This window comes from Entelurus aequoreus, linkage group LG01, assembly GCF_033978785.1.
Source record: "Entelurus aequoreus isolate RoL-2023_Sb linkage group LG01, RoL_Eaeq_v1.1, whole genome shotgun sequence".
Lineage (NCBI taxonomy): Eukaryota > Metazoa > Chordata > Actinopteri > Syngnathiformes > Syngnathidae > Entelurus > Entelurus aequoreus.
This window is the reverse complement of record NC_084731.1, coordinates 54,925,016-54,943,333: the sequence shown is the minus strand read 5'-3', so window position 1 is coordinate 54,943,333 and position 18,318 is coordinate 54,925,016. Positions and strand designations below refer to the sequence as shown.

The 18,318-nt window shown below is 40.0% G+C and overlaps 1 protein-coding gene across 3 annotated transcripts in view; it reads right to left on the bottom strand.

Annotated features, from left to right (window-relative positions):
- Positions 1-18,318, bottom strand: part of per3 (period circadian clock 3) — a 52,483-nt gene that overhangs the window by 1,385 nt on the left and 32,780 nt on the right. For 2 of the 3 annotated variants that reach the window (XM_062054755.1, XM_062054752.1), the window contains exons 11-22: positions 18,155-18,263; positions 16,459-16,587; positions 16,272-16,377; positions 16,083-16,194; positions 15,064-15,203; positions 14,823-14,987; positions 11,300-11,548; positions 10,366-11,216; positions 10,045-10,237; positions 6,986-7,172; positions 4,101-4,251; positions 1-63 (exon numbers count right to left, since the gene is read on the bottom strand). The exon at positions 1-63 is cut by the window's left edge. In XM_062054755.1, coding sequence (XP_061910739.1) covers positions 1-63; positions 4,101-4,251; positions 6,986-7,172; positions 10,045-10,237; positions 10,366-11,216; positions 11,300-11,548; positions 14,823-14,987; positions 15,064-15,203; positions 16,083-16,194; positions 16,272-16,377; positions 16,459-16,587; positions 18,155-18,263 — 2,455 coding nt within the window. The remainder of the gene's footprint in view (positions 64-4,100; positions 4,252-6,985; positions 7,173-10,044; positions 10,238-10,365; positions 11,217-11,299; positions 11,549-14,822; positions 14,988-15,063; positions 15,204-16,082; positions 16,195-16,271; positions 16,378-16,458; positions 16,588-18,154; positions 18,264-18,318) is intronic. The other variant, XM_062054753.1, reaches the window with a different exon arrangement.

The window sequence follows — 18,318 nt, the reverse complement described above, 5'->3', positions numbered from 1 at the left end:
ATCGGGGTCTGGGGGTGGAGGGGAGTGGGCCACCCCTGCACCAGTGTTGCAGTTCATACAACCCTAAGGAACATAAAGAGACGTTAGGCAGGGAAACTACATACTTTTAGGATTTTTTCGATACCAATATCAATATTTCTTATCGATAAAGTAATCGGTATGATATGTAATTTGTGTAAATAAAGATGTGCCAAAATGCATTTTATTATCAATTTTATTGGCACAAAAAGGTTGTGTACCAGCAACATCTTGATATAATATCTCACAGCAGGGAAGTATTATTATCAACACCGGCTTTGTAGGTGTTAAACAAGTCAACTGTGTTTGCAGTGCAAAGTCACCTTGTAAGGACCACACAGATCCATTACTGTGTTTCTATTCATTACAATTACACTCAGTGTATCCAGCCATCCATTTTTCTATCACTTGTCCCTACTATAATATTTAAAATATTAGTAATAAAATAATAAATTCAAATAATATGAATGTATCCATGTTCATTCACAGACCTTTAACATTATACCTTATATCATATATACAATATAAATCAAGACAACCAATCAACATGTTGGGTGGGTGTGCATTTTGTAACAATAGGAATTGTTACTCGTGTCTATGTTGCACATGGACGTGTTTGAGTGATGGACAGGAAGCCAGTGTGACAGCCACACACGTGTACTGTATGTGTCGCAAGTGTATTATATGAATAAAAACACCTAGTGATTATTTAAAATGTTCACTTTTCTGAATGGATTACTGTAAATTCTGACCTATAAGCCGCTACTTTTTTCCCACACGGTGCGGCTAATGTGTGGAGTTTTCTTCGCTGATGGCTAAAATGCAAAAAACAGAACAAGCAAAAACACTAAAATGGTGTGTTATTGTTTGTGCTATTGCGGGTGCTTCAGTTTCCTTTCATTTAGTGCTTTCAATCGGAAGTAGAAGTGCTGTTCCATCTTCTAGCCGTCCATAGCGTTTCTACTCGTATGGAATTCTTCATTCATCACTCCAAGCAACGTTTGTATGTTTTACAATATAACTAAATCATTCCTTACTTACTAAACCCGTCCCATGTGTGATGTCTTTAGGATTGTTTTCATACATATTTGTACATGCTATTGTGATGTATTGCAGCTAGCGTTGTTACCATTAGCTAGAATGCTAACACGTTTATGATCGAGTGTCTGTTAGTATCATTAACTTACAATGGCATTCTTTTTGTATTGTTTCAGTTTCACAAATTTCTCAGTAAATTCACCAAAATATCACCGTGGAGTTATTGAGTCTGTTTAGCTGATTGGGTAGCTAGCTTCCGCAACTAGTGGGTCCTTGACGATGACTTCTGTTTTGTTTGATCACCGTTTTACTGCCGTGTTACAGACACCGTTTGGAGACAATTAAGGTATGTAAATAAACATTTACAAACTCTTTGTGTAAATAACTAATTTCACAAAGTATATATCTGCGGCTTATAATTCGGTGCGGCTAATATCTGTAAAAAAAAAGGTTTTTCCTAAAATTTAGTAGGTTCGGCTTATATACTGGTGCGTTTAATAGTCTAGAACAGGGGTGTCAAACTCAAATACATAGTGGGCCAAAATTTAAAACTGAACAAAGCCGCGGGCCAATGTTGAACAAATTAAACTTTTAATAGGGACCCAAACAAGTTTTGAATTGAATATTGAACAAGCAAGTAAGGCTGAAACGACGCGTCGACGTAGTCGACGTCATCGGTTACATAAATACGTCGACGCCGTTTTTGTGCGTCGACGCGTCGCATATTTACGTCACACTACCGTCATGGCGAAGCGCAAAGCAGACGATCAAAGCAGACGATGCGAGCGGTGCGAGCGAGGGGAATGGCCTATCATGGCAGCACAACGGCTATGAACGAACATTTGAAAAGAAAACTATCAACCATCAACTAGTCAATCGTCCGCGCGAGTATACGTTGTCATCATTACACAAAAACATGAATGTGTCATTTGTATCTGCTAGGGGTGTAACGGTACGTGTTTTGTATTGAACCGTTTCGGTACGAGGCTTTCGGTTCGGTACGGGGGTGTACCGAACGAGTTTCTAAGCTAAAGCTAAAGTCTTAACAAGCTGCTTCTGTCTCAGCACGCAGCATTGTCCCACCCACACAACCATCTGATTGGTACACACAAAGCATTATCAGCCAATCAGCAGTGCGTATTCAGAGCGCATGTAGTCAGCGCTTCAGCGTCGAACAGATAGGTGTTTAGCAGGTGAGCATCAGGTAGCGGACTCTCCCCAAATGATAATAAACACCTCCCGGTCAACTACTAGTAACATCACTATGAGCCCGTTGAGTGCTCCAGAATATTTAGATTGGCACTTTTTTGTATTGGATGTTTATCTTTATTTTTGCACATTTTAGCAAATAAGCAATACTTTCACTTTTGTTGAAATGTTTACACTGTTGTACAGAATATTTCGTTTTGCACTTTTTTGTATTGGATGTTTATCTTTATTTTTGCACATTTTAAAGCAAAATAAGCAATACTTTTACTTTTGAAATGCTTATACTATTGCAGAATATTAAGATTTGCACTGGATGTTGACTTTTATATTTGCACATTAAAAAGCAAATAAGCTACTTTTAATTTTGTTAAATGTTAAAAGTTTTAAATGTTTACATTGTTACAGAATATTTAGTCATGTTGTTGTCAATGTTGACTGAGTGGCCATACTTCTTTTTTTTTGTAAATAAAAGCCATGGCTTTTGAAAAAACTGGCCTACATTTATTTTTTCATCTTCATTTTGAATAAAAAAATAATCGGTAAAAGGAAAAATAATCTATAGATTAATCGAAAACATAATCTAGAGATTAACAGATCAATCGAAAGAAATAATCTATAGATTAATCGATAGAAAAATAATCGTTAGCTGCAGCCTTACAAGCAAGGCTTATATAACTTTATAGTGACATGCAAAATCGAGTTTCAAATAATAATGATAATAATTAAAAAATATCAATGGCATATCAAATACAATTTAAATAAACATTGAATGCCTCTTTTCTATATGCAGCCTTCTGAGGTAAATATCAACATTAACTTTTTCCACAGGCTAATACATTTTAAAATAAAATAACAATGAATAAACCAACCATTCAGGACTTTAAACTGCTCAGTTTGCAACACACTGATCTAATCTGATGTGCCCAAGCCAGATACCTGGCATATTTTCTTGGATGCTAGTTCATTAATGTCGGGGCTCGGGCTTTGAGCTGAGGCAACCTTCATTATCGAACGAAGGTGTTCATCAGTCATTATATCTCGTAGTCCACCCGGACCACAGTCTTGGGGGCGTGCCTTAAAGGCACTGCCTTTAACGTCCTCTACGAGCTGTCGTCACGTCCGCTTTTCATCCATTCTAACAACGTGTCGGCCCAGTCACAAGATACGTGCGGCTTCTGTACGCACACACAAAATACACCCCCCACTACCACCAAATCCCCCCCCACACACACACACACACACACACACCTTGTAGTGTCCCGGAAGAGTTAGTGGTTCTGGGTATTTGTTCTGTTGTGTTTATGTTGTGTTACGGTGCGGATGTTCTCCCGAAATGTGTTTGTCATTCTTGTTTGGTGTGGGTTCACAGTGTGGCGTATATTTCTAACAGTGTTAAAGTTGTTTATACGGGCACCCTCAGTGTAACCTGTATTGCTATTGATCATGTATGCGTTGCATTCACTTGTGTGTGCGTGCAGAAGCCGCACATATTATGTGACCGGGCCAGCACTCGTTGGACTGGATGAAAAGCGAACGTGACGATTTTTGGGAGGGGCACTGAAATTTGGGAGTCTCCCGGGAGGGTTGGCAAGTATGAGAATTAGCGGTGAATGCAGTGTTACCGCGGCACCGCCGCTGTATATAATCGGCGGGCCAGCTCTAGTGGTAATTTGATATCGCCTCAAGGGCCAAGTGAAATTACACGGCGGGCCAGAGTTTGACACCCATGGTCTAGAAAATATGGTAATATTGTCCTGTGGATTACTGGATCGCTTAGAGGATGGCCGGGTTGATGTAGCGTGCTGTAGTGGCAGTGTGTTTGTGCACATTCCCACCTGTGTGTCGATCGCTTGTGGGATTGTGTGCTGCTGGATCCAGGGATGGACGTCAGCTAGCTCCTCTTGCTGCTCCTGGCTGAACCAAGGCTGGAGAGGCTGAAATACCCGCAGCTTCTCTCTGTCCTCAGCCAACACCTCATTCTGGTCCCTAGAAGAGAGGGACAGTCATATGTGAGGAGTTTAAAGATGTACAATGAGACAAAAAGCATATTAAACATATTCAGCAGTTATTTTTAATTGTAGAGCTCTGCAACAAGATGGATAAAGTGCATGAGCCATGTTACAAACTGCCTACAAGTGGCAGACAAATGACAGTGGTACCTTAACTTAAGAGTGTTTTGAGATAAGAGCGGTCTTTTGGGTAATTGTTGTGCTTTAAATCAGTGGTCCCCAACCACAGGGCCGCGGCCCGGTACCGGTCCGTGGACAGATTGGTACCGGGCCGCACAAGAAATTAAAAAAAAAAAAAAAGTTTTTTATTTTTTATTAAATCAACATCAAAAACACAATATATACGTTTTATATCAATATAGATCAATACAGTCTGCAGGGATACACTCCGTAAGCACACATGATTGTATTTCTTTATGACAAAAAATAAATAAAAATATCATACACCCTCCCCCCCAATTTTCAAGCGTTGACTGGTCTACAAAAAGGTTGGGGACCATTGCTTTAAATTGCAAGCATCCGCGCCATTAGTTGGTGCCGTACGAGCCGACCAAATCATGTGATCTTATCTTATCTTATAGCTAGAGATCAACACAACATTGTTTTCCAATCATGGGAAGGAATACATTGATTGTGAAGGACAGCTCTGAGAAGAAAAAGTGGATGATGTTTATAGAATTAAAGACAGACATCATCAAAAACATGACAACTTGGCGAAACAATTGGAGCGTAGTCTGCACCATACTGAAGCAGAATGAGTCTGACGCCAGTCAAGGATGTTAAAATAATATCTAAACGGCCGCTAAAGGTGTGTTTGACGGAGAATGCCTTAACGTAGAATAGGGCTGGGCGATAAGACAATGTCAATATACAAAACCCAAAACCAGTGAAGTTGGCACGTTGTGTAAATCGTAAATAAAAACAGGATACAATGATTTGCAATTTTTTTTCAACCTATATTCAATTGAATAGACTGCAAAGACAAGATATTTAATGTTCGAACAGAGAAACTTAATTTATTTTTTTCAAATAATCATCAACTTAGAATTTAATGGTAGCAACACATTGCAAAAAAGTTGGCACAGGAGCATTTTTACCACTGTGTTACATGGCTTTTCCTTTTAACAACACTCAGTAAACATTTGGCAACTGAGGAGACCAATTTTTGAAGCTTTTCAGGTGGAATTCTTTCCCATTCTTGCTTGATGTACGGCTTAAGTTGTTCTCCGTTGTGGTATTTTAGGCTTCATATTGCGCCACACATTTTCAATGGGAGACAGGTCTGGGCTACAGGCAGGCCAGTCTAGTACCCGCACTCTTTTACTATAAAGCCACGCTGTTGTAACATGTGGCTTGGCATTGTCTTGCTAAAAGTGTGGCAACATATCTCCAAAAGCTGTATGTACCTTTCAGCATTAATGGTGCCTTCACAGATGTGTAAGTTACCCATGGCTTGGGCACTAATACACGATATATCACAATAGACACATAATCGATATCAATAGAAAATAAGTTTAATAAAATGTTCGATATATACATTTTTTTCTTCGTTGTAAGAAACCAAAAGTTGCGTAGCAAGGTTGGGTGCATGAACAAAGGCATTCGCCCTTTGGTAACCGAGCAGGAAGTGATCAGTGGGAGTGACACGCTAACAGCCAATCAGGTAACAGTATCAACTATCACAATTGTTTGCACCATATCGTTGTCTCGCAGTTGATTCTTTGCATGGAGTGAGGAGAGAAAGTAAAAATGAGTGCTGCAGAGAGCGTACAAATTGTCGATTAAACAGGAGACGTCACCTCGACAGTATGGCAGTTTTTTGGATTTTTTAAAAAACGGACCGTAGTCAGACAGAAGACCTGTGCTCGCTCAGAGCACACTGCTGAGCTGTAACTTCCTGGCACTAAACCTGCAGAAAAAAAATCTTCTCAGGTTTCCTTGTTTACATTTTCACATTTTGCACTATTTTCTTACACTTAATGAAGCATTTCTTACATATACACCTTATTTTTTCACCTAAATTTAACGAGGTGTATTAAGTGCTTATTGTGATTTTAGAATTTTGTTTACATTGATTGTTTTCCATGTTTGAGTTGACATTTCCTTACTTTTATTACATTTTTCTCCCAGGTTCCTTATTTTTGATAGGTCATAAAACATATCAATAATTATCGATATCGACTGATATAAAACATATCATGATACCGTTTTCAGCCATATCACCCAGCCCTACCGTAGAAGTCCATTCTCCAAGATAAAAACTGTACATTATTAATATATTACTTTATAAAACTAATGTAGTTGTTAGTACATTATATTGTATTGTTTTTATACAATTATTTATTATCCAAAAGTAATTTTTCTTTTTAAAAGGCATGTCATATTTAGTTAAACGTGTTCTTTTTGGACAGGCCTTGCACCCATTATATTAATTTCCATTCATTTTAATGGCTGACGTTGATTCAAGATACAAATGTTTTGACTTAATAGCTCCATCACAGAAACAATTAGGCTTGTAAGTTGAGGTTCTACTGTAAAGTGCTGTCCAGAAAATCAGTGTCTCAACAGTGAAGTGGTCAACACAAAAGATACAACTATGATAACAAGTAACAGCAAGCTCAGTCTTGCAAAAAAAACCATTTACAATGTATGTGTTATGTCTGTCATAAAACAAAATGCACGGGAATTACTGGACTGAGACTTGTGTGTACCTTGTGTGGATCTGGTAGGTCATCTTGACACCTTCCGACGTGTGCTGGATCATGCTCCATATTGAGTTTTCCACCTGATTGTCAAAGCTGCATTGGAGCTCCGCCGGCGCTTCCTGGTTTTTCCTGGCTTTGTGTGAAGTGTCTGAGGAATCATTGCTGGCAAAGTATTTGCTGCTGTTGCTGCTGCCTGCAACCCAAGAGCAGAGAAAAACCTAACTTAAAACATGTGTATGCACGTACAACACTCAAGACCTTTACCATATCAGCATGTGGAATTCAATTACGAATTGGATTAGGCAAAGAAGGCAATGTACTAATATGATCCAGTGTAGGAAACTGCTCAAACTCAAAGTGTTTACAAAGTTCAAGGAGGAAAAAGAATGTACTTATTGACAATATTATTCAACTCATTAAGTAAATCATAACTATTAAGAGAACCATTGTATTTAAAAAAAACATTAATGTAAACTGTGTTACACATTTGTTCACTTCCTGTTTTTCAATTTGTAAGTAACTGCTATAAAGTGAAAAGGAGGCAGGATTAGATCAACTTTCCTTCTTCCTACTTCTTTTAAAGCATCTTGGAAAGAGAAATGAAAAATATGTGATGTATCATGGTCAATCTGTATACATGTTCAAAATAAACTTCAACCAACTAACTAACCAAGAGCAGTAGTCACAGCCCGATAGTGGTAATACAGCATTTGTCTTTGCCTAGTTTGTCTTTAAAGGGGTCATATCATGATTTTTTTAATTTTTTTTTACATTTCAATCACTTCCTTGTGATCTACATAACATGTTATGTTGGTTAGCTGGTCAGAATTTTGCATAGATTTTGTTTTAGACCTATTTTCAAGCCTTTTTTTCCCCTTTTAAAACAGTTTGTTTTGAGAGGCAGTAAGTGCTCAGTAAGCATTCGCCCCTGCCCGGCAGAAATGTTATGTAGTTGTTGTTTTTTTTTTCAGCTTTCTTGCTTTTGTTGTGCACTATGGACATGGGTGACCGCCACAAGCCATCTGTTTTGAGTGACTGCCACCACAACACAACATCCCAGATGATACAGTGATACCAGCGGCTCACCGTGTTTTATTATTGTCGGCAACAAGGAAGGAGACGATGCGTGTGGACGAAAGTGAGTAACAAAGCCGCGCTGACGTACAGGTCTGGAACTATACGCTGACTAAGGTTAAACATCTACCGAGTTTAATTTTCTAATGCTAGATCCTGGACGTATCCATGTGTATATTGACAACAAAGGCTTTTCTATTCTATATCAAGTAAATAACTCTGCTGCTCGGCTGCTTTGAATTGTAAAAAACAAGAGGCTAAAGGCAATCAGCATCGCTACGTGTGACATCGCGAACGTAATAACATAATATATAATAAGATTATATATTGTACTCGTCCATTACCAAAGACAGTAAGCACTGATCCAATTAAAAGTAGTTTTTAGGAAATTAATTATTTATATTGCCGGAGAAGGTTGTCTTACATTTATAAGGCTAAGCTAGCTACACAACAAATCGAGCTAAAACATTGATAACGTATTATTCACACATTTCTAACCGACTGTTATTACTTACTGGTTCATTGTCTCCTCCATTGCCATAAATAGTAGTCACCGACTCCGCCATTAAAATTAGTTAATTGGAAAATCAATTTGTATACTGGCGCAGGTTTCTGAAGCAGGACTCTTTGAAGTGCTTCGCGCACACAAAGACAGACTTCTTCTGAGTTGAAGGTGCATTGCCACGAATCATAACACTTACAAGTACCGTATTTTTCGGATTATAAATCGCTCCGGAGTATACGTCGCACCAGCCGAAAATGCATAATAAAGAAGGAAAAAAACATATATACGTCGCACTCGAGTATAAGTCACATTTTTGGGGGAAATTTATTTGATAAAATCCAACACCAAGAATAGACATTTGAAAGGCAATTTAAAATAAATAAAGAATAGTGAACAGGCTGAATAAGTGCACGTTATATGACGCATAAATAACCAACTGAGAACGTGCCTGGTATGTTAACGTAACATATTATGGTAAGAGTCATTCAAATAACTATAACATATAGAACATACTATACGTTTACCAGACAATCTGTCACTCCTGATCGCTAAATCCGATGAAATCTTCTTCCTCGTTGTCGCTCCTGGTATGCGCCGCTAGCGTCCTTTCTTTCTGCTGCTCGATCGCCGTTTTCTGCAGCATATTTCACTACGTCCGGCTTGTAATCTGCAGTATATGATTTCCTTTTCGGTGCCATTTTTGTTCAGTTTTTATAAGTTACCGCCAATGTAGAAATTATCCATTTTAATAGCTACGGCAGTAGCATATAGCAGTTAGCATCCCATGACCCACAATGCACTTCTGCCATGACCCTCCCCTGCCAAATTCTTATTGGTTGACGTGTGAGTGACGATTGCTGACATTTTGCTTCGTCTCTTTTGTGAATTAGATAAATAATATTATTTGATATTTTATGGTAATGTGTTAATAATTTCATACATAAATCGCTCCGGAGTACATGTCCCACCCACGGCCAAACTATGAAAAAAACTGCGATTTATAATCCGAAAAATACGGTAAGGCTCTTTATTACTTCAGATGAAGCTGAAAGTTTGTGTAGTGGCTTGTGCTGATTAAAGCAAACAACAACAGAGCATTTTCGGTCTTCTTGTCGTACCATGGGCATTTTGTCGTTTGGACTACAGATGCTCAAACATTAAATAAAATGGCGGACTTATGCAAAGACCTTTGAGTAAGCCTTTACCATGTACAAAGATATCCACAGACATCACAGGTCTGCAAAATGTCACAGGACTGAGAAATTCCAAACGGACCGTTTAGAGGCAGTAGAAAGGAAGGTGACATTCACATTTTCAGGACTTATGCAGATCCAAAATACACATGAGCAGGTACCATCAGGTTAAAAAAATGGTTTTGCCCTTTAAGTCAACTAATTCCTCTAATAATTCCAAGATACGGTTACATTTCTACTTCTATGAAAAGGAATATCATTGTGAAGGTGCGAGAAGTATAAAGTATCTTTACCAGTGTGTGAGGTAGAGGTGCCATTGGAGCCAGATCCAGAGCCTGATCCCAGTGAGCCTCCAGACTCCCCTGACCCAGACCCGGAGGCGTTAGAGCCTGTCCCTGACCGTGCATCTTCTTGGAGCAGCAGGTCAAGCAGCTCACTGGATGTAGACTGAGCGTCATGGTTCCCAGAGTCACTCGGGACGTCACACTGAGGGAGAAATGTTAAGTTAAATCTTTAGTGTGGTTGCAGCACAGCTAAAACAAAAGTTAATTGAATAAACCCAAAATATGTCATTTGTATCAAAGGGATTCATGATTTCCTTTGTGATGTATCACCTTGTTGTCACGCTGCTCAAGAAGGCTTTCAGCATGGTTGCTCTGCCCTCCACTCAGTTTGGGAAGCTCCTCCTGCAGCAAGTTGAGCTGAAGAGGAGAACTCGAGCGAGAGCTGGAGAATAGAGCGCGTGGGCCGGCAGCTTCCTCCTCCTCTCCGCCAGAAGAGCAGGGTCTGGGCGAGCCCAGCAGGGGGCCAGCCAAGGTCTGGGGTTGAAGAACAGGCTGCGCCTGGAACTGAGGTTGTGGGAAGGGGGCAGTAGGGGCGAACCCTGCCATGGTGATGGGTGCCTGATGCAGCATAGAGACAGTGGAGGGTGGGTAAATAGAAGGATAACCTGAAGTGAAAGATGGGTGGTTGGGAAGGATGACAGCCATGACAGGTGTCATGAAGGGGTTGATACACTGCACTGGAGCCATTGGCTGCATGCAGGGAAAATTAGAAATACTCTGCAGATTCTGGATGGATTCCATCTGTATAGGTTGCATGCCTGGCATGTTCTGGGTTTGCTGCATGAAGCTGAAGTTGTAGCTGAACTGGGTCTGGTCAGGGGGCTGCATCGCCATAGGAGAGGGTTCCGGCAACTGTTGTGGTCTTGGGGGTTGTGCTGGGGCCGGCTGGGTCGCCATCATGGGAAAGAACGGTGCTTGGACAGGGGATGCTTGACTGTAGGGTGCTGCCATTTGGAGCTGGGAGGATTCTGAGGAGGGCCAAGAGGACTCTGGGACACGACGATGAGGTCCAGTTGGGGAGGCATAGCTGTCTGGGGAGCCTTGGGGTTTGGGTCGCTTAGGTCGGGGCTTTCCTCTTTGAGAGCGGTTCAACCCACCACTTACTGGACGTGGGTATTCACCTGTTGCAGGTTTAGTTGGACATTTGAATGAACACAAAATCATCTGTGACTTCCCCACTCATTCAACGTTTGTCAGTACAAACCTCTGTGATGGGAGGGAGCCATTGAGCTGTTGTCCATCTGTAGGTAAGAACTGTATGGGCTCTGCAGGATTCGATTGCGGAATCGGTCCACATACTCCTGCTCCTCTTTCTGTGTGTGAGCCGACAGCACCTCTTTGGTGAGACCAACCAACCTTGGTTCCTCAGCAGCAGGGCTCGGTGCCGGGCGGACCGGGGTTGGAGCAGGATCAGTAGGCTCGCTTCCCATTGGTTCCTCCAGTGCTGTAACCTCTGTGATGGGAAAGCACACAAACCCTTAAAGAGGAACTGCAGTTTTTTGGAATTGTGCCTCTTGTTCACAATCATTATGAGAGACAAGAACACACTTGTTTGTTTTTTTTAACAATTTTAAAGATGATAAAAAAGGCTTGTAAGTTGCAGCTAATGGGAGTCAACAAAGCCTCTAAAACAACTTCAAAACCCTCCAACGTTCTATATACACACTGCAAGTATATATATATAATATAGTAGTAGACACCTTTATAACAATATGTAATATGTACAATATGTGTGAGAGGCAAAACGTCTTCAAAGACAAACCAACAGTCCTGTTGTGATCGATTGAATGCCCCGTCTTACATAAGGATTGTGACTATTAGGCAAAATTCACACAAAAAATGCAGTTCCCCTTAAATCAGGGGTGTCAAATGTATGGCTCGTGGGCCGTATCACGCTCGTGAACAAGTTTTATCCGGCCGCGGATCAGTTTCTTAAATATAAGTTTGCTAAACATGAAATTATGCCGCATGTTTTAAATGAAAACAAATGTTGTTCTAAATGTGTCGACTGGATGTTGCAACAGCCACTCAATTGTAACCCCTGTCACACATGACAGTGTTTAAAGATGACGTGGCAGCTGACTTCAAGCGCCCTTTGGATTGGCTGCCGCAACTCCAATCAGCGCAGGTGCAAGCAATCAGCTGTTCCTGCTGTGGCTGGCAGGAGACTAATGCTGTAGCGACGCACAATACCTTTTTTAATGTAAATTATCCCCTCAACGTATAAAATAACGAAATGGTAAGATGCAAAGATTTAAATCAACATGACCATCATCTTTGTAGTTAGAGTTCAATGCAGCACTTGCAATTGGTTAAATGCACAATGCACACCCTGAACTCCATTGTAAAAATGTGTGTTTCTACATTTGTTGTGTTTTTTGTACAAACCCCGTTTCCATATGAGTTGGGAAATTGTGTTAGATGTAAATATAAACGGAATACAATCATTTGCAAATCCTTTTCAACCCATATTCAATTGAATGCACTACAACGACAAGATATTTGATGTTCAAACTCATAAACTTTTTTTTTTTTTTTTTGCAAATAATAATTAACTTAGAATTTCATGGCTGCAACACGTGCCAAAGTAGTTGGGAAAAGGCATGTTCACCACTGTGTTACATGGCCTTTCCTTTTAACACCACTCAGTAAACGTTTGGGAACTGAGGAGACACATTTTTTAAGCTTCTCAGGTGGAATTCTTTCCCATTCTTGCTTGATGTACAGCTTAAGTTGTTCAACAGTCCGGGGTCTCTGTTGTGGTATTTTAGGCTTCATAATGCGCCACACATTTTCAATGGGAGACAGGTCTGGACTACAGGCAGGCCAGTCTAGTACCCAAACTCTTTTACTATGAAGCCACGTTGATGTAACACGGGGCTTGGCACTGTCTTGCTGAAATAAGCAGGGGCGTCCATGGTAACGTTGCTTGGATGGCAACATATGTTGCTCCAAAACCTGTATGTACCTTTCAGCATTAATGGCGCCTTCACAGATGTGTAAGTTACCCATGTCATGGGCACTAATACACCCCTATACCATCACAGATGCTGGCTTTTCAACTTTGCGCCTATAACAATCCGGATAGTTCTTTTCCTCTTTGGTCCGGAGGACACGACGTCCACAGTTTCCAAAAACAATTTGAAATGTGGACTCGTCAGACCACAGAACACTTTTCCACTTTGTATCAGTCCATCTTAGATGAGTTCAGGCCCAGCGAAGCCGACGGCGTTTCTGGGTGTTGTTGATAAACGGTTTTCGCCTTGCATAGGAGAGTTTTAACTTGCACTTACAGATGTAGCGACCAACTGTAGTTACTGACAGTGGGTTTCTGAAGTGTTCCTGAGCCCATGTGGTGATATCCTTTACACACTGATGTCGCTTGTTGATGCAGTACAGCCTGAGGGATCGAAGGTCACAGGCTTAGCTGCTTACGTGCAGTGATTTCTCCAGATTCTCCGAACCCTTTGATGATATTACGGACCGTAGATGGTGAAATCCCTAAATTCCTTGCAATAGCTGGTTGAGAAAGGTTTTTCTTAAACTGTTCAACAATTTGCTCACGCATTTGTTGACAAAGTGGTGACCCTCGCCCCGTCCTTGTTTGTGAATGACTGAGCATTTCATGGAATCTACTTTTATACCCAATCATGGCACACACCTGTTCCCAAATTGCCTGTTCACCTGTGGGATGTTCCAAATAAGTGTTTGATGAGCATTCCTCAACTTTATCAGTATTTATTGCCACCTTTCCCAACTTCTTTGTCACGTGTTGCTGGCATCAAATTCTAAAGTTAATGATTATTTGCAACAAAAAAAAATGTTTATCAGTTTGAACATCAAATATGTTGTCTTTGTAGCATATTCAACTGAATATGGGTTGAAAATGATTTGCAAATCATTGTATTCCGTTTATATTTACATCTAACACAATTTCCCAACTCATATGGAAACGGGGTTTGTATTTTATTTCATGCTTGAATCTACTTTTTTCACATTGGTTAAGTTTGTCGTTATGTTACCTTGATTTCGACTATGGTAACTGTTTTGTTTATAGTATAATTATAATATTTGAATGATGATAAATGAATGTGTTGTGGCAGTTGCTGGTTTCAGCAATGCAGCAGTTTGAGGAAACACTCGATTGCTTTTCCAAACGCCCTTATTGGTGAACTGCCAACATGAGAATCTTCAACAGGAAGTGCTTAAAGTTTAATAGTTTTTGTAGATACACTGAGACAAAGTCTAAGTTAATTGTGTTTTTCATGGTGTTTTTGAAACTGCACCAATTTTTTTGTCAGAATTTTCAACTAACTTGAAGTGTTTTGTCAAGAAGATTTTTTGTAATATGTACATTTTCAGAATGTGCTTGTTCTATTTTTGGCCAAAGTAAGAGAAAGAAAAAAAAATCTAAAGTTGTCTTTACTTTTAAGTTATTATGCCAAGATTTTACTAGTCCGGGCCGCATGGGAATAGATTCTCTTCCATGCGGCCCCTGAGCTAAAGTGAGTTTAACACCCCTGCCTTAAATCAACAAGGGTTTTATATGATAATCTTGCAACATATACACAAGGTACGCTTGGCCTTCGGACACCTCTTGAAGAAATCGAAAAAAAATGACAGTGTCCCAATAAACAAAGCACTAAACATTATCTGAATGAACTAGAATATGTAGATGTGACAGCTCGGTGTACTACTTTAGGGTCGGTACTGAGGATGTACTCTACCTGATTCAGGCTGAGGCACATGGACAATTGTGCTGCTGTATGAGCACTGACTGGTGACAGACACCACACTCATTGCCTTAGTAGACATGGTGATGTCCGTCAGAGGAGCTCCGACCACCGCTGCTGTGCTTGGGCCCACAGACACCCTGCTGTCTAGCACCACTACTGCACAGAAAGAAGCAGCAGATTTAAAATGTTGCATGTTAGAGGACACGGTGAACGGGCATGCGCGTGTGCATACCATCAGAAGTAGCTTGAGTTGTGTCATTGGTTCCAGCAGGCTTGTCATCTTCTGAGGTAGAGGATGAAGAAGAAGAGGTACCAAGGGAACGAGATTCACTTTTCCGCTTAAGGGCTGGGCCTGTACAACCGTCCAAATATCTGGAAGCACCACAAACACACACACACACACACACACACACACACACACACACACACACACACACACACACACACACACACACACACACACACACACACACACACACACACACACACACACACACACACACACACACACACACACACACACACACACACACACACACACACACAGATTATCAGGTGACTGGAAGTTAGGCATTCAATGAACATCTTACTTAATACATGACTTGAGCATCTTGTATGTAAACTGAAGCTATAACAGAGAAAAATCCTTTCTCGGTTATTTTCTGCTACATGTTTTTTTTTTACCTTTACTGGATTATGGGATCTCCTTTTTATGAATGCGTCAGAACATTTTTAAAAAGCTGCACACTGTCTGCTACTGTGCTTTATCCTTTATAACTAGCTGTGGTGGTGTTCACCATTGTCCGTGGTTTTCTGCGGCTGAGTTTCGTAGGTGGTCTGATTGGTTGACCTATATTTACAAATGTATTCTTCCCATCTTACCTCTGCACCTTCATGCATGAAAACCATCAACAGTATGCTCTGCGTTCTCAGAAAAACATACTGATGGTGGTTCCTAGAGTCAGAACAGAGTTGGATAAGACAGCATTCCAGTATGATGCACCTTATGCATGGAATGACCTGCAAAATTACTTCAGTTTATCTGAACATGGTACTTGAACATGAAATCAATGAGCCTGGTCAATGTTACTGTTTTTAAACTGTTCGGGGTTACTATAGATTGTAGATAGTGCCTTGTGTACTGAGAATGTCTTGTCAGAAATGTTTGGAGCTGAAGAGATATTTTTTGAATCTCAATGGAGGTTTACCTGGTCAAATAAAATATATATTTAAAAAAACAACCACACACACCTAATAATGTTGTCTACACAGTTGATTTGCTGGTAGGAGGGAATGTGTGTTTGCTTTCTGCTTTCATCAGGATCTCTAACTTCAGGATTGGAGAAAACTGGAGGCAAGTGTGCTGCAGGACAAATATACAAATATGAGTTCATAAACTTGGAAGAAATGTGCTGTACAATTTTTGTGTGTGTGTCTTACCTGGCGCTGGTTTACCATGTCCAACTTTGTTCTTGGAATCAAAATATGCCTGCTTCCCCCAATTCTTGGCTCGGTTCACGTCAGCACAGATTTGCTGAAGAGTCATCTGCAAGGACACAAACATACAAGATGATTAGGCGTTGAGGAGCACTGGCTATAAGGCAAGCAAGTGACTCGGATGACTTACAGGTTCTCTGTGTGTGTCCTCCCACAAATTCCCATTGCTGTCGCTGGAAGACGCTACGCTGATGTAATGCTCGTGAGAACCGTTACTTCCAAGACTGCCGTAACCGCTGGAACCGTTGTTATGGACAGGCTGGAGAAGGACAGAACATGGCACATATTGTGTAAAGTTAGAAGTAGACAATCACATTCTTAAAACTATGGTTGTCCCGGTACCGAAATGCATTTCGATACTTTTCAAAATAAAGGGCACCCAAAACATTTTATTATTGGCTTTATTTTAACAGAAAATCTTATGATAGATTAAACATATGCTTTTTTAAATTACATTTAAAGAAGAATTTTGTCATAAAATAAGACAATGAATATTCTTTTAGTAGTAAGCAAGCAAACAAAGGCTCCTAATTTTGCTGCTGGCGTACAGTACAGGCCAAAAGTTTGGACACACCTTCTCATTCGATGCGTTTTCTTTATTTTCATGACTATTTACATTGTAGATTGTCACTGAAGGCATCAAAACAATGAAGACAACAACGATGAGCTTTAAGCACACGTGAAGTGAAAACTATTTCAGTTGACTACCTCTTGAAGCTCATCGAGAGAATGTCAAGAGTGTGCAAAGCAGTAATCAGAGCAAAGGGTGGCTATTTTGAAGAAACTAGAATATAAAACATATTTTCAGTTATTTCACATTTTTTTGTTAAGTACATAACTCCACATGTGCTCATTCATAGTTTTGATGCCTTCAGTGACAATCTACAATGTAAATAGTCATGAAAATAAAGAAAACGCATTCAATGAGAGTGTGTGTCCAAACTTTTGGCCTGTACTGTATGTACTAACATACTGTGTCATTTCTCATTCAATTATTTTGTCAAAATCATGATGGATTATTTATCTACTTGTTGTTTAGATACTTTACATTAGTTTTAGCTGATACTACACATTATGGTATAAATCCAATACAAAGTAGTTACAGGATCATACATTGGTAATTAATTAAAGTTCTCCTGTGTCCAGAGACATATTTCCAGACTTTATAAACAAGAAAAATGACCAAAAAATTATGTGATGATAAAAAATATCAATGTAATCATTGTATTATTGACGAGATGCACCTTTTGTACTTAGTATCATCACACTCAATGTATGTGTAGATCCACCCATTTTTTTACATTGAGGAGAGTGAGCTTGCTGATAGCAGTGAGCCATATCCTCCTACCTACGGTGTGTAGTGAAGCATGTTTAGCTATTCCTCGTCCTGCAGGGATGATACTTGTAAGAAACTTTATTTGTCGCCATGGAGGCGAGGATTAGTGATTTAAAAGTACCAAAAACACAGCCGATGTTAGCCGCTAACTAACTTTGTTTTAAAGCACCGCATACAGAGCAGCCCTTCAATGTTTTTTAGCTTTACATTTATCGTTTGTTTTTAAGTCAAAATGTGTCCACTTTGCCTTTTATGTCTCCACACTGTGTCTGTTTGTGTGCGTTGCCCAACATACACCTCTGCTCGTATTACCAGCAATGTCACTAAGAGACGACGGCGCACAGTAATGTCCGTAAAAAAAATTAATTAAAAAGTATAAAATATCGGTATTTTCCAGAGGCAGTATAGTAATTCATTAGTACCGCGGTACTTTATGAGTACCGGTATACCGTACAACCCTACTTAAAACTAAATGCTGAATCTAAAATACCTGCAAGAAGAGCTTATAGATCTTGGCCTGTAAACCTTTAATTGCTTCATGGGTGACAGGTACATCTCCTATAATTTGAGCAGCAAACACATCCTCATTTAGTGGACTCCTACACACAAGGAGGACAAACACAGTGATTACAATGTTGTTTCACACACGTGTAG